The 16,941-nt window shown below is 34.2% G+C and overlaps 1 protein-coding gene across 1 annotated transcript in view; it reads left to right on the plus strand.

The window, feature by feature from the left end:
- The window catches only part of LOC120223708 (polypeptide N-acetylgalactosaminyltransferase 13), a 223,089-nt gene extending 207,126 nt beyond the window's left edge, over positions 1-15,963 (plus strand). The window contains exons 10-11 of the mRNA XM_039221941.1: positions 3,064-3,198; positions 15,590-15,963. Coding sequence (XP_039077872.1) covers positions 3,064-3,198; positions 15,590-15,730 — 276 coding nt within the window. The 3' untranslated portion in view covers positions 15,731-15,963. The remainder of the gene's footprint in view (positions 1-3,063; positions 3,199-15,589) is intronic.
- The last annotated feature ends 978 nt before the right edge of the window (positions 15,964-16,941 follow it).

A 16,941-nucleotide genomic window follows, 5' to 3' on the forward strand; every position in this document is an offset into this window, starting at 1 on the left:
TATGGAAACCAATTTGAGAATAAGTTATATTTAAAAATAAAACATTTTTTAAAATAAAAGATAAAAATCAAGCGAAAAAAAAACCAGATAAGTGCTCGATTAATGTTAAGTTCCTCCCTATTCCTCTTTTATAATGGATGGAAGGACACGGAGATTGATTATTTTACTCTGCTTCTAGTCACCTTAGTTTAAAGTGATTAGACTTTGATTTAACCAATTATTATTAGAATCAGACTGGCATTGGAGCAACTGGAAATATATGCTAAATCTAGCATGCGTAACTCACTTCTGGTTTTGGTAAGAATCAGTACTAATAACCAATGATAGAGCAATTTCAATGGTAACTAGAAAGGGAGGAATAGCATCCAATTTTTATAAAAGAACATACAATTAGATTTCACTAATGAAGGACTGGACCTCATAAAGTCAACAACATGTGTGATGTTTAAGTTAATGTGTTTCGTATGTGTTCAGGACTGAACTATCTTACCTTGTAATCAGGAATAAAGATTTTAACTACAGCAAGAGAACAGATTGGGCAGATACTCTGCCAGGAACCACACCTACCACCTGAGGGAGGCTACATGGGGTACTGACACAGTCAACAGGCAATGACCATAAGGAGCACCTGCTCCCTAGGGAATCTAAGGACACTGTCTCCAAAGTCATAAGAAACTCAGTAAAGGGGGACTATATATGCTTCAAGTGTCAGGATAGTCTGTCATCAGGTATTAGAGCCTCTCCTCAGGGCTGTATGTAGAGGGCTCAGCACAGACAGGTAAGAGCAAAACCTGCTGGGCTCCTGTCCTAAAAATTCTTTGGGTACTGAGCATACTATCAAGGCAGGAATTCATATACAAGGCCACAACCTAGGAGGACCTCTAAGATTGGTATAATAACACGAAGTACCACTTACTGACAGTTTTCTGGGTACCTAGGATCTTTGCAAAGTACTTTGCACATAATATTTTAGTCTATCCCAAAGTGAATTCCATGAGCTTCCTACAGTAGGAGATATGAAAAAGCACAAAAATGATCATTATGGGTAAAAAGATGATAGATAAAAGGAGTAAATAACTGAGATCAAGCCTAATAATTTCCAAATAAAACCAAGAAAGACACGTATATACTGACATACACTGACTTGTTATTAGAATAAAAACTATCCTTAACACTTAAGCATAAAATGCTTAAACATAAAATAAAATTCTCAGAATGAAAAATAAGTTAATCATATTAATTATTTGTTATTATTTGTTAACTAATTAATTAATGCCAGAAAATAACAAAGACTTATGTACAGATTTTTTAAGAAAAAATTATCTGTGGACCAAACATTTTAACATCAGTTAATTATTTTTCAAGTGCAAAGGCCAAAGAAACACAACTTCAGGTAATAAATATAGGCTCAGAAAATATTCTACAAATATATCTTTCTTGCATATAAATCACTTAAGATAGTTACTGATTGAATTAAAATTAGGAATCAAGAAACAAAGAAGGTGGTAAAGTTTCCAAACTGTCATAAGACACCTGAGGAAAAATCATTTTTCAGGTCATGGTTATACTCATCATACAAAATTAATGGCAAATGTGAATGCTTTGGTGCCTCTATTTACATTGGCATCTGTATACAACTAAAAGAAAATACTTCAATGTGGAAAATTATACCTCACATTAAAACAAAAGATAAAAGAAATTTCTCTAGAAATTTCCCTCCTTCAAGTCAAGGTCTCCTACTAAATTCAGTCAGCTAATTAAATATGTTTATTTTAAATTAAATATTGTATTAATAAGTATCGTGTTTGGGAAGGATATAATACATATATTTGATGGGTATTTCTTTTATTCTCTTGGTTACTCATAAATCCCATTAAAAGTATAAGCATTAAAAAGTACTAAAGATAGGAAATTTTTTATGAATGCTATATATGAAATCTGCAATATTTTTATATAGTTCAATTAAATGAACTTCATATACTTCTCAAAGTTTTATATTGTTGAGTGGAATGTACAACCTGAGGGAAGAATGTCCTTATCATTGACTTTGTACTTTCCTCATACCACTTGTAACTTTCAGAGAAGTCCTGAGTCTCGGTGCCGAAGAGGCCAACCCCTTCAAGACTAACTTGCTCAGATTACAGACCAGGGCTCCAAAGTTTTAAGTGATATGTAGAACTGACTTCCTCCAATTTTACCATACTGCAGTGGAAAACTAAAAGATTCTCAGATAATCTTCCTTATTATATTCCCTCTTGACATTGCAAAGAAAAAAACACCCACAAAATACTGAACCATGCTTATCATAGATAACAGAAGAAAATAACTTTTATAATTAGGTACTTACTAACTCTTCATGAACTTTCAATAATCAAGGTTATAAGTAAATTATTCATACTATAAATTTAAAAAATAAAGCTTCTTATAGTATCAGTTTAAATTAGCCAACAATGAATCCACAATCCACCTTGACATTTCTTGGATCTTTTCAGAACCGTAGCCAAGCTCAGCTATAACCATATGAGAAAGATAAGCAGAGAGCCTACCTTTAATGAGCTCTCTAGAGAAGCTAATTCTACAACCTTTGGAAACACACTGACAATATTTAATAAAACTTACATGATGTTACGGAAAGAAAGATTTAAACGTCTTTATGAAAGATATCATTATCTCTACAGAACTAGGGTACTGGTCGTATGGTGGTGAGAACAAGGAGTGCCCTTTATTGAGCCCCATATAGTTAACAAAGTTTATTTCACTGAACCTGTTGTAAGATATAGGAGACAAGTATAGTGCAGGAAATGTGGTGACACCAAATAATATTTACTATGTTAGTTTATTAGACTGAGGCCTCACAAAAACCTTATAAAACAGATGACACTGCCTCATTTTGCAGCTGAAGAAAAGGACTCAGGGGTGAACTAGCTTTCTCAAGATCACACAGCAGAGACCATTTGAAAACACATGTTGATAAGAACTCTTCCAGAGAGAAATCTGCTATATTGTGGAGTTTCTTTTTGTTTTTAAGAAGATTATTTTATTAGCTGAATTTTATACTTCCAGGTGTTTTCTTATACTGCTGACAAAGAAATCCGAACCGATGATTTGTGCTTGGATGTGTCTAGACTCAGTGGACCTGTAATCATGTTAAAATGCCACCACATGAGAGGAAATCAGTTATGGGAATATGATGCTGAGGTACAGTATTTTCTTTAATTTATTTATTATTCAGTGCTCAAACTCATTTATATATTTCAAATACATTTAAATCCTGAGCTATTTTTTCCGCATTGGAAGAACTGTATTTTTAAGCATGCATGCCTCTATCTGATAGCATTAGAGTGGTATAGCATATAATAGATTTTTGCCAAACTAATCCATTCATGTAAAATGTGAATAAGGAAAATAAATTCATTTTTATGTGCTTAATATGTGCTATCACATGTACATGTTTAACATAAATTAGGCAACTGGCCAGCTATGCTTATGTGAGAGGTATATATGAAGATGCATATTATAGGACGATATCAACAATATTTTCAAATTTTAAATTTTATAGCTTCCCAACTTAGAGGAAAAAAGAAAAAAGCTGATGAGCATGAATGCTCTTTATTATAGTAAATACTTTGCAAAATTCAATAAACTAATTATGTACATAATCAGCCAAGCAGCATTGTCTCAATATAGTACATCTTTCTGATAGAAGAGAGGGAGAGAAAACAATAAAATTACTGTTGGGAATTTATAGCCAGGCAGTGTGTAAAAACCAGATCAACCATCAGATGGAGCTAATAAAAAAGAAATATTTTCTTTTCCATAAGGAAGTTTCCTTGAAACAGCTTCATTTCTTTCAGTTTCCTTTGCTTAACAAAATGAATTGGGTCATCTGTGTTACATTTTCCTCATTATTAAATGGTTGGTGACTTAAAATAAGAAAAACTATTCTTACAAGATAAATATCGTCTTCTTTTTAAAAACTTTTTGAACATCCTTTCATTTGTATGATGTAGTTTCTTAGCAGGAAAACTTACTGAATTTTTTACATGATTTGAAACTGATTACGTACGGTTAAAGTTTCGCTCTAAAATTTATAGAATATAATCAAGCTCTTTGGACACAAAATATTCTTCTTCTGGGACATAATTAAGGGCAAACATCCTGAATTGTTCCTATAATGCACCAGGGTGTTCTATTCAGACCCTTGTCTCCTCTGTACCTTGTTCACCTTTGTCTGACCCCAATTATTTCTCTTGAGCTATCATCATCACCATCCTTTACATTATGACTGCAGAAGATAACCCCTTCAAAAATACATGAGGGTAAACAAGGAACCTTGGCTCTCTCCTTCTGTAAAGAAAAGTACAGATAAGGGAGAAATCCTACAAAAATAGTATTTTTTAATAAAACTCTTCATTGCTGTTGTTCTTTAGTTGTCACAAGGAACCCAGGACTTTATTGGGCTTGTGCTAAAAATTAAAATCTAGAATATACAAGGAAAGGGGAATGAGAATATGTACTTTTTATAAGGTAAAGCAGTGTTGAATTTCAGAGTACCACTTTTAATCTCCAATCTTCTATTTTTTGAGTGGGCAATGGCTACTAGTCATAACTCAGATTCTTTAATTTCTGAAATAACTATATTTTTGGTACTTAGGTGTGTATTTTATGTTTTTATCAGCCAGCAGTAAAGTAAGATTATTGAATACTAAGGGATTGTGAAAGAAAAGAGAAAAAAAGATTCCTTCACCTAAGCCAAAGACATGGTTTTTGCAAATTTACGATTTTGGATGACTAGTAGTTAGCTATTGTAGTATTTTTAGAGCATTGTAATATTTTTTGTCATGTAAACTTCATTTCCAGAACACACATAAAAAAGCTTATACTATGCCATAAATATTGAGAAGTGTTTGTTTGAAAAAAATCTGATCATAGTAATAATTATATAACATACTTTCCCTCCTATATGTTTGTTTTCAGAATTAAATTATGATGTTCAACTTGCCTAAGTTTACATCATAGTATAGATTTTTTGCCAAATTTATGAATGTATAAACCATACTGTAGAGAAGTCACAAGAAAATAGAATAATTATAGGAATAATGAATCACCTTTCTGGAAATTTCAGCTTTGAAATAAGACTGATTTTATTTGTAAAAAAGTCAGAAGAATAGAGATAATTTTTTTAAAAGAAATTGAAATCTAATACTTAAGTCTATAGAGTAGTCCAACTCTTACAACCCAAAGTGTGATTCTTAGACTAGTAACATCACCTGGAACTTTTTGGAAATTCGGAAACTTACTAGACTATCTCAGAGTCTGCATCTTAACAAATCCCCAGGTCATTTACATACATATTAAAGTTTGAAAAGGATAGGTCTAGACAGTGGCCAAACATCTACTTATCTTCCTTAGTCTTTTTATAAACCATTGGAATTATTGCAAAGTTAAGAAAAGGCATAAATACACTTTGGAAAAAATGACAGGCCTTCAGGAGAGATGGGGGAGAGGGAGGGAGTAAAGAGTGAGAGGCGCTGGGAAAGAGGAGTCATTGCCAAGTAGCACTGGTCTTCTGGCATCTAACCTGTGGGAAGTAGAAAGTGCTACTTGCTACTTCTTTAATTATTTATCTACTGTTATCAAAGGCAAAGTCAGTTTTCTTTGAGAAACCTCTGAGGGTGGTTAACTATCAAAGTAGAATAAAACTTGGTGGAGGTCACAGGATTACAAGAGCTGAAACTTTTGTTAAAGTTCTCTTCTTTTAGCCTTTATCGGGCAGAAAAATAAGCACACCACCAATGAATGATAGGGACAGGAATTAGGTTCTAATAAAGTAATCAAAGAAAGCTAGTCACCAGTACAGTTGTAAACCTCACTGTGTGAACAGCTAAAATATTCCATCTTATCTACCATAGCACTTTCAATTTTAGAAAAGTAAATCATGGGGAGCCTTGGTCGCTCAGTCGGTAAAACATCTGACTTCAGCCTAGGTCATGATCTCACAGCTCCTGGGTTCTAGCCTTGCATCAGGGTCTATGCTGACAGCTCAGAGCCTGGAGTCTACTTCAGATCCTGTCTCCCTCTCTCTTTGCCCCTCCCTCTTTTGCACTCTTTCTCTCTCTCAAAAATAAACATTAAAAAAAGAAAAAGTTGAAATAGGAGCAAAATTACTAGAAAATCTAGAGAAAAACTAAACAATATCACAAAGCCTCAAAACACCGAGTCTCTCCATTTTGTTTGTTTCTTGGGTGAGTGGAGGGAAAAGAGAAGGGAATGAAATTTAGAGTGTCTATAATCTGTTTTCTCAAGCAATTCTAACAACAGTCCTGTATAATAATATTATTTGTGTTCTTCACATTAGTAAATGTAAGTTTAAAGTGTTTAAATAGCTTATCTAGCTTTCAGACCCCAGGTTTCTGGCACTGAGTCCAGCAATCTTTCCACTACCTTACATGGCCTTGAGATCACTGAAAAACCAGAAACAATTTGATGCTTTTAATGATGCTGATCTGATAAGCTAGATGTATATTATAAATGAAAGAAATTATTAAATATTATTATTTGCCATACCCAATTTTATTCACACAGAATTTCTCCTTTCCTTAATATCTGGAATGATGTTCTGCAATAAACTATCTATTTAGAAGAACAGCCATAAAACCACTTAGTCAGTATGGTCTAATTGCTTACAAACTTTATATTCATAATATAATTAATATCTAATTGCTTCTCCCTTGAGTGAAACTAAGCACATGTTGGTAATAAATACGCATCTTTGGCCAACTTTAATTTGAAACAGAGTTTTTCACCTTCTTAACTAAATATTTTTTAACACAGCCATGAATTTAATTCAGTATCACTTTATACCTGGCTAAACAAGTTCAACTTGGGGGTGAACCGGGCATCATTAACAAAGCTACAAGATCCTCACCTGGTCTAGAATCTCTTAAATAAATTACCAGAACAGTATAGTGCTTTGAAAGCAATTACCACAGAATTACAACAAAAAAGAAATAAAAAACCTAAATTTCATCACATTGAAACCTTTTAAAAAGTATTTTTATAAAGTTGTCATCCATCCATTCTATTTTATTCAGATTTTTTTATATTCTATTTCAACATTGCAGTTGTGTTCCAATGCATTTGAAATTTACATTTTCTGACAATAAGCGCACATAATCACATTTCTTTTTGAACATCCAAGCAGCTATATACAGTGTAAGAATCTAATTTTAGAACAGAACACTTATGCTCAACAAACACTACGCAACAAAGAAAAAAATAAGGGAGCAAAGTATGATGCTAAAAATAAGTCTTGTTTTTCATGTGACTGAGCAAGTTGACTGAGAAAATGAATTCCATATCCATCTGTATCAAATGTTTCCCAGAGTCACAAGATAAGAGATTTTTTTTTCAATAGGTAAAATATGTTGGATTGCTATTTACTGAAATCACAGAAGCTTATATTTAGACTTTACTTAACACCTCCTCTTTTATTTACCTTTATCAGAAAGCAGGTAAATGGCAATATAATTTGAAGGTAAGTAATCTATAATGGCAATCCAGCCATTTCCCCGTGTAGTACTCCTAATAAAAACAGTGACTCAATTTACCTTTAGAAGGCTGTGTATATCTGACTAGTGTTACCTTTCCATATTCCCATTGACCCATAGCTGTGGTTTCTTATGTAGACTCAATTAGTGAATAGGAATTTCAGTAGTTTAGTACTATAATTTTAGTTCTTGTTTCGGAAACATTTACACTTCTTTTTTAGAATAGGCATATTCTGTTCTAATGAAACACAGTTCACCTCGTCAGGAGATCATACTTAATATTTTGAATAACAAAACTTCATTACATCACTCTTTAAATAATTACTGTGTACTTTATCAATACGGGAAATCTTACTGCTATTGAATATAACAATCTGTTTTTCTCATTATATATAACAATCGAGTTTCATTTTAATTTTTTTTACTTTTTAAACTAAATTGCATTTTAGGGGCCCCTGTGTGGCTCAGTCAGTTAAGTGTCCGACTTTGGCTCAGGTCATGATCTCACGGTTCGTGGGTTCGAGCCCTGCGTAGGGCTCTGTGCTGACAGCTAGCTCAGAGCCTGGAGCCTACTTCAGATTCTGTATCTCCCTCTCTCTCTGACCCTCCCCTGCTCACATGGTCTCTCTCTCAGAAATAAATTTTAAAAAAAAGTTAAAAAATTTAAAAAATATATAAGCTAAACAGCATTTTAGTATGGAATCTTTTAAACTGAAGCCTATATGATTGGTTCTTTAATCGACCAGCCAGTCACTCCTATTAGTTCATTAAATTATCATCAGGTTTTTCACTTAGTGCTTTTTAATAAAGAAGATGCAAAAGTATGACCTGATTTTATAATTTTGCAATTCCTACTTTGTCATTAAACTTGTTTTCCTAGCCTGATGTCAGTTGGCTTTCAACATAATTAGCTTTTCAAAAGGGTAGATTTAGGGACACTCCATGCATGACACACACATCCTGACTTAGACAGCAAAACCTACAAATACGTTTAAAGACGGGAAATGATTGTTTTCTTGCACATATTTAAATAACACAATTCAAATTTTGTAAATCTGACGAAATATTAATGCTTTATATTTCAAAGGAGAATGATTAAGTAATGTTATAAACGAAAACAAATACTAGCTTGGGGTTCATTTTACCCTGTTCCCTAGTCAATATTTTAAATAAAGCAATAGGAAAATATATTTGGCATATGCTTCATATCAGGCTGTATGCCACACTACCTTCAAAACTGAATTAACATGACAGTCTTCCAAAGTTGTGAGAGGGCTTAGCAACAAGTACAATAAGGGCTGATATGCTTAATAAAGAGTATTTAATAGAAAAAATATGCCTCTTAGAAAAATATGCAAGGTCTTGAATAAATCAGCACAGGAGAAATATTTAACTTTTTCTTTCATTTTCAACAGCTAATTATAACCATCAAAAATAAATAAAAAATCATTTCATGTGTATTCTTATATCTATTTCTCTATCCTGTCTATCAAGAAATGTTTTTCATGGAACACACAACACTGGTGTAGATGTAGTAAAACTGACACCCATGCAGTATCCTGGCATATAATAAGCATAAGAAATGTTAGCTGCTACTGCTATTATTACAAAATAAATATTGTAGGTTTTTTTAAACTTTGCTAGTATGTATTAAAATGTTCATACCTTTTGACCCTGTGATTTCATTTCAAGAATCATTTCTAAATAAATGATTACAGAAGTGGAGAGAGACATTCAGAGATGTTTATGATAGCATTATTTATAATAGCTCCAAATTGGAAAGATATTCCCCAAACTGGAAAAGTGAAATGACTTTTGGAAAACCTACTTTGTAGAAATTGTGTATTTCTTATGTTTTTAGATTATTTGAACGATAAGGAATAAGAAAGACCACAATAAAGTGGCAGGGTATGTAATTAGATCAACATAAATTTGCATAATATGAACACTAAAAATAACTAGAAAACACATAAAATATTATTTGGTATCTCCTGTAGACAGAACACTGAGAAAAAAATAAGTAAACTACACTTATTTTTCGAACAAATGAAAACTCTAAATGTTGTTGTGTGGGTTTTAAAATGAAAAATACTTTTTTATCTCAGTGGGATTATTTGAGATTTCTAATATTTCTTCTGATTTACTGGCTTTTCAGAAGTACCAGCAGTGAAAATTCTTTGAATTTTTTTCATGGTATTCATGTGATAAACAAATGGGGGAAATATTTTTATGGAAAATTTTATACTGTGTTTATGATCTGGGGTTACACTTCCTGAGCATAAGTAAAATCAGGTTGTTTTGTTTGAAATCAAGGAACTTTATAACTCCATTTTTATTTTTCATAATAGATGAAATTCACAATCACTAACACTAGGGTCTTTGATGTTAACATGACATTTACCAAGAAAAACTTATGAAAAGAAACATCACTGAAGGTAGAGGATTATCAAGCTTAGGATTTTGAAGAGTGTGGATAGGAAATTCAAGTTTGGTTAAAAAAATATAGAATCTTAAATGTAAGTTATATATATAACATATATAATTTATATATCATATGTAACTTATTATATATTATCCTTTCTATCTTTATAAATCATTTGTCTACTGTTTTACAATAGAAACTAAATCCTTGAAATAGAAAATCCAAAGATTTGTGTCCATTAAGCTACAAGAAATGCAGTTTAATTTTACCAGAACTTATTTTCTGCACTGGCCTTTCACTACAATCAGAACTTATAAAGAGCCTCCTGTGGGCAGGCACTAGGCTTGATGTATGTAGTTCTTCTAGTTTCTGGCCTTCCTGGAGCTAATGCTCCTGAGGAGGAAATAGACAGAAAGCAAGAAACTAATTAATTACAAATTGTGCTTGGAGAATTAGGTCAAATTAAGAGCCCAAGTGGAGCTGACCTTTTCCTTTTTCCTCTCTCCTCTGTTCATTAACTTTCTAATTGACATTTAGATGAATATGGCAATGCAGATGCGCAACACTTTTAACACCGGTTAGCTGTGAGAAAACATGGTGGAAACAGTTTGAGTACCATACTCTACAAATGAAAGCAAAACATTAATAATCACTAAATTCTCGCCTGAATTCTTCCCTGGCATCTGCTCAAGTTTAGGGCAAAGGAGTGAGGAAGTCAAAAACCATAACTGAAAAAACTCTGGGAGCTCAATAGCTTTGAGTTCTACTCACAAAATAACCGATTTAGCACTAAAAAAAATCATTTTATCGCTAGAGTGAACATTGAGAATATACCTTTTCTGTCCAAAATAACCTCTTGCTCAAAATGTTTCAACATTTGATCTCAGGCTCTGCTCCCAGTCTTATCTTCATTTGCTCCTACTTAATACACTTGATACTAACGCCATCTAAAAAGATATGGCTCATAGTTCCATGGATGCAATTATTATGACGTGTGCCTTCCATCCTTATCCAGTAGAAATTGTATGTTGCCAAGAATGATTGATTTATTACTGCCTTTGTATTTGATTTTGTCATTATTCATTATTTTCTTTGTCAAACAGACCCACACTCTTCTTCACATAATCACCCAGTCCTGTCTCTCAGTAAGCAAAGTAGCGGATGGCTCCCAGCAGCCCACTGTGGAAACATGTAATGATAGTCCTTTACAAAAATGGCTACTAAGAAACTATACAAGAATGGAAGTTTTTAGAAATATTTTTGAGAATCCTACTGACTACATTCTCTAATAAGTTTTTATAAGCTTGTTTTGCAGACTGTGTTAAATTTATTTTACTATTTTTGTTATGTTCTCTTATTGAAATCTAGAAATTTTTTAAAAATGTACTTTAAAAAATCTTTATGTGCTATTTCTCCGTGGAGTTATTTGCCTTTTACTTTTAGCTGCTTATTAATTCGGAGGCTGACTTCATGAAGTAGCATTTGGTCTATTATTAATTAATAGACATTTTCCAGTTTTCACTTTATTTCAAATATTTATGTGTGCATAAATATAATTAATGGAATACATTATGACATTTGGGTTCACTATAGTCATGTTTATATAATAGATTTTGCATTAGAGCTAAAAATAATCAAAACTAACATAGCCAAAAATATGAATTGTTTGGGGAACATTAAAATTAATTAATTTTGTTAATTTTTTATTCAGATACTTCCATTGTGTGCAGATTTAGGGTAGCTTTTCTATAATTTATTTTAACCTGAAACTTTAAGCAAATGCATTTTCGAAGACTAAGATGTAATTTTCAGTAACTTTATAGAGTAAATTATATCTAAGATTTTCTTTGTGGTTGGCTGAGTGATATAATAATAAAAGATTTTTCAAAAGTATACCTTTTATCACTTGTGTGATTTGTGAATATCTTCTCAGGAAGCAATGAAAGGAATGGTTATTCAGTCTAAGTCAAAAAACTCGTATGAAATTCTTATAAAGCGTGCAAATAAGAACATGTGCTAGTTCTTGATCTTACTGGGATTACTGTCTTGTAAATAAAGGATATTACACTGTGCAGTAGCTTCCTATGAGAATACATGGGAAGTTAGGGCATCAAAGTTGTTAGTAGAAGACACAACGGAGCTTGGAACGCTCAGTGACAAGGCTGAATGGAGGTATGGAAAGGAGCCAAGAAAAAGAGCACCGTTTACATTAGAACTGCATTTGAGATGTATTAGAAAGCTGGAAAGGTTTGGACATTTTGCCCAGAGAACTTGTATACAAGACCATTTACATATATTATCTTAGTTTGTTTTCAGAGCATACCTGACAGTGTAACGTTCAACAAAGGGTCTTCTTAGAGTTAAGTAGACATTTAGAATTCTAGGATAGAAAGCACGACTTGCTTCTCTCAGCAGACCCTGCATCAGTTCATATAGCCTTAGGGGTGACAGCCCTCTGTGAAGAGATGAGAACCATAGCAGGCTGATGTGGCGACCATCCAGTTTGAAGCACCCGAGACACGTCTCTGTAACAACTCCATAGGCCCAGCTCTGAGGAACCCAAAAGAGTATGCAAAACTACAAATCTTGGCGCTGAGAGATGCCCAGGATTTGTTTTCCTATCAGGTGTTTATACTGCAGTGTATCAGATACAGATGCAGTTTACCATTCAGAGGTTATTTTTCCCATAAGTAATATTGCCTAGAAACATGTTAACAGTATCATTATTACCCTTATCAGATCACTAAAGGGGATCACAGTTATATAGTTGAATAAAGTTAAATTTTTTTTAATATATTTTTATTTATTTCTAGGAGAGAGAGAGAGAGACAGCGTGAGCAGGGGAGGGTCAGAGAGAGAGGGAGACGCAGACTCTGAAACAGGCTCCAGGCTCTGAGCTGGCAGTCAGCACAGAGCCCGACGCGGGGCTCGAACCCACGAACCGCGAGATCATGACCTAAGCGAAAGTCGGTCGCTTAACCGACTAAGCCACCCAGGGGCCCCTAAAGTTAAATTTTTTAAGCAGAAGGGAAAAGAGCATTTTTAAATACTGAGTATAATTAAGTGTTTTCCGATAAAGAATCGAGTCTTCAGAACGATTTGGTGGCTTGCCCAAGTTTTCATGGCTGGTAAGTGGGGGAAGAGGAATTCAAACTTAGGTCTCTCTGACCCTAAAATGTCTGGTCTTTCTACCGCACTACATTAAAAAGAAGAGGTTTTGGGGGAGTTTTTTTTGTTCTCTTTAAGATGGTGCCTTTTGACTATTAATGAATTCCTTCAAAGAAAACACTTTTTAGGAAAATGTACTAATATTGTGTAAATTATCCCATTTTAAAAAAATCTAATAAAAGTAATCAAGGGTAAATTTTTTTTTTTTTGAAAGAGAACATGTATACACAAAGGACCTCAGGAAAGTAACAAAAATGAAGTATTTTTTTTTATTTTAATGAAAATTTTCTAGAAAAAATGTTTTGCTTTGTATTTTTTTTTCCAAGTTGGTTGCTGGCTCATTAGCCAACAGCATAATTTCTAGCTCATTAGCCAACAGCATAATTTCTAGCATCATAAGACACCTTCTGAAATCATCAACCATCTTCTTGCCTATCTTCTGCCATTTCATCTCCTCTCTCCCTCTCTCTCTTTAGTATAAACAGCTTGATTTCACCTATTGAAAGAGCAACAAAGGCCTCAATCTTGAAATTTCCTTCACGTTTAATAGCTCTGTACTTTTAATTTCCTGCTTGTTGTCTATTAAGTGTTCCCTCCACAAGCCTATTTTCCATTCCATCTCTTCCCAGGGCAGCGCAGTCCAGGGTCTCTGCAGTCCTGTTCCAAACAAATTACAACTGTCCGGGCAGTGTTTCTCCACCCTTTTTATTACAGGCCTCCTGCATTTTTAAAATTTTTTTAGAGAGAGAGAACGTGTGCGTGCACACGAGAGAATGGGCAGAGAGACAACCTTAGGCAGGTTCCACACCCAGTGCAGACCCCTATGCAGCTGGATCTCTGGAACTAAGAGATCATGACCTGAGCGGAAATCAAGAGTTGGATGCTGAACCAACTGAACCACCCAGGTGCTCCCTCCACATTTTAAAAAATCCAACCTGCAATGTAATATCAAGAGCCATTCCCCACTTCCCCCAACAAAGTTTGTCTAACTTTAATTTTGGTATTTGCAACAAAATCATAATGTGTGCTTTTTTCAAGATATACCTGCAAATCACCTGCCATATGTTCAAACACTTTTCTTCAGGTTGGGAGTTTTTCATATAAAATGGCCGTAGCCATTGCCCATGAAACTTAGCAGAAATTTATATAATTTGTGTGCATAAATTAATATGCATAAAACATATGGATTTAAAACATATATATGAAAAGTTCAAAAGTATGATTTCAAAGTATAAATGTGAACTTGGTACTCCTGGGTGGCTCAGTTGGTTAAGCATCGGACTCTTGATTTTGGCTCAGGTCATGATCTCCTGGTTCGTGAGTTTAGGCCCCGCATCAGGCTCTGTGCTGTTAGCACAGAGCTTAGGATTCTCTCTCTCCCTCTCTCTCTCAGCTCCTCCCCTGCTCATTCTCTAAATGAATAAATAAAACTTAAAAATGTACAACTATGAACTCAAAAGACAAGATATGTGGGGCACCTGGGTGGCTTAGTCGGTTAAGCGTCCGACTTTCGCTTAGGTCATGATCTCGCGGTTCGTGGGTTCGAGCCCCGCGTCGGGCTCTGTGCTGACAGCCAGCTCAGAGCCTGGAGCCTGTTTCAGTCTGTGTCTCCCTCTCTCTCTGACCCTCCCCTGCTCATGCTGTCTCTCTCTCTCTCTCTGTCTCCTAGAAATAAAAAAATTAAAAAAAAAAAAAAAAAAGACAAGATATGTGATAACTCGTTCACATGGTACAATTACTGGAATTATATTTTAGCATTTGGGTACTGAGAGGATGCTTATTCGTGAGTATCATGATTATACAGAAAGTAAAATATGGATATAGTATTTTAAAATGTATGACCATAACATCCCTTTTTGTATTTGGCATTGACATTTTTTTAAAATACTTAAAAACGAAAACCAAAATATGGTGAGCACACTATCAAGTAACACAGTTCTTTGTTGCTATCATAATCATTCTTCTACACAGAATGGCACAGATACTATGGTGTGTTTAGTATTTGAAATGGGAACATCTCTAGCAGTTTTTGTTCATTTGGGTCACAGCTGTGACATCTTCTTTGCATGTTTACCAAATGGTTACTGAATAACACGTGCCTAAGAAAACGAAGGCTTTGTGAAAGCATGTTAATATTTGCAGCCCTCAAGTGAACTCAGAGCTCACAAACGGGCTTTTTACAAAGGAGCCTGAATTCTTGGCAATGCATGATAAATGTCAGCCAATTTCCTTAACCATCTGCAGATAAAGGTGCGTTAGACAATGATGAAACTGTAACAGTAAAAGTTGTATACCAATTCGGAGCCACGTGCAGTTTGTTTTACAAACATATATATCACTGTGTTTATATTAAAACAATAGTAAAGGATTTTCAAAAGAAATTTAATCTGATGAGCAAGTGATGGTGAAGATAAAATAGGTTGTACTGATCGTTGGTTATCTTTTACAGAGGCTCACCTTGAGACATGTTAACAGTAACCAATGCCTCGATGAACCTTCTGAAGAAGACAAAATGGTGCCTACCATGCAGGACTGTAGTGGAAGCAGATCCCAGCAATGGCTGCTAAGGAACATGACCTTGGGGGCATGAAGATTGTTTCCCCAAAGCCATGAACGCGTCTACACTTTTGTTTTTTCCATTATTTCAGTTAGGGAAAAATATTAACTTTGCTGAATTGAAAGTTTTAAAATCCTTTTAGTATTCTAAAATACAGTTGTTTATAATTCATTTTTAGGAATGTTTGCTTATTTCCCTACTAAAATTTGTATCTGATCAAAGAAGCACATAAAATATATAAATAACAGCAAACTGTTATTAAACATCAGAACAACTTGAAAAATAAATTGTGTTTGCTTTAAAAAAAAATCTTTACTGCCCTCATCTCACAAGATTAGTCAGGGGCTTACTTTAATTTTGTTCTTGTCTTAGTGATTGAAAGGGAGACAATGTAAATGCCTTATAAAATATCTTCATTATATTATCAAATCTTTTAAAAACTCACTGTTTCTAATGGACCTTCATGGAAACATGTTGATTTTCTGTGTCAACAACAAGGCCACACATTATTTCTGAGCAGTGAATTCAATGTGCACAGTTTCAGTTTTGTAGGAAAAAATTAAATTGGATATTTACTTCTCACAGAGTTCTCATAAAAGCATCACAGTTACACAAAATAGAGAGAGTTTGAAAGTTCAATTTTAAGGGCATGAAATCAGAAGAAACCAGTTGGCACTGAAGGTGGCAAGACGAAGCTAAGGTGAAAAAAAATAAATTATTTTAAAAGGTATTCTGTTTGGGTTGCAATCACTCCTAACATAGGTTGGGCATAAGCATCATCTTGGTCCCAGAGCTGATGCCAGAAACTCAATTCTTTTTATTTTTTTTTTTAAATGTTAATGTTTATTTTTGAGACACAGAGCATGAGCAGGGGAAGGGCAGAGAGAGAGGGAGACACAGAATCCAAAGCAGGCTCCAAGTTCTGAGCTGTCAGCACACAGCCAGATGTGGGGATGCAGGGCTCGAACTCACCACCGTGAGATCATGACCTGAGCTGAAGTCAGACGCTCAACCGACTGAGCCACCCAGGTGCCCTCAGAAACTCAATTCTTAACCACTGCCTCTGTGTCCCATAAACTATACAAACCCTTCTCTCTTCACTCTAGAGAGTGACTTCTCTCTTAGGCTGTACAGAATTGTAGGGGAAGGGTAGAGTACTATCCATAATTTTTCATTCTTTTGCATTTCAAAATTCTAGCTACTTCACTATTACCATTTTCACTTTATGTTTAAAAAAAAAAAAA

This window comes from Hyaena hyaena, unplaced genomic scaffold (genome assembly GCF_003009895.1).
Source record: "Hyaena hyaena isolate Hyena2069 unplaced genomic scaffold, ASM300989v1 scaffold_1032, whole genome shotgun sequence".
Lineage (NCBI taxonomy): Eukaryota > Metazoa > Chordata > Mammalia > Carnivora > Hyaenidae > Hyaena > Hyaena hyaena.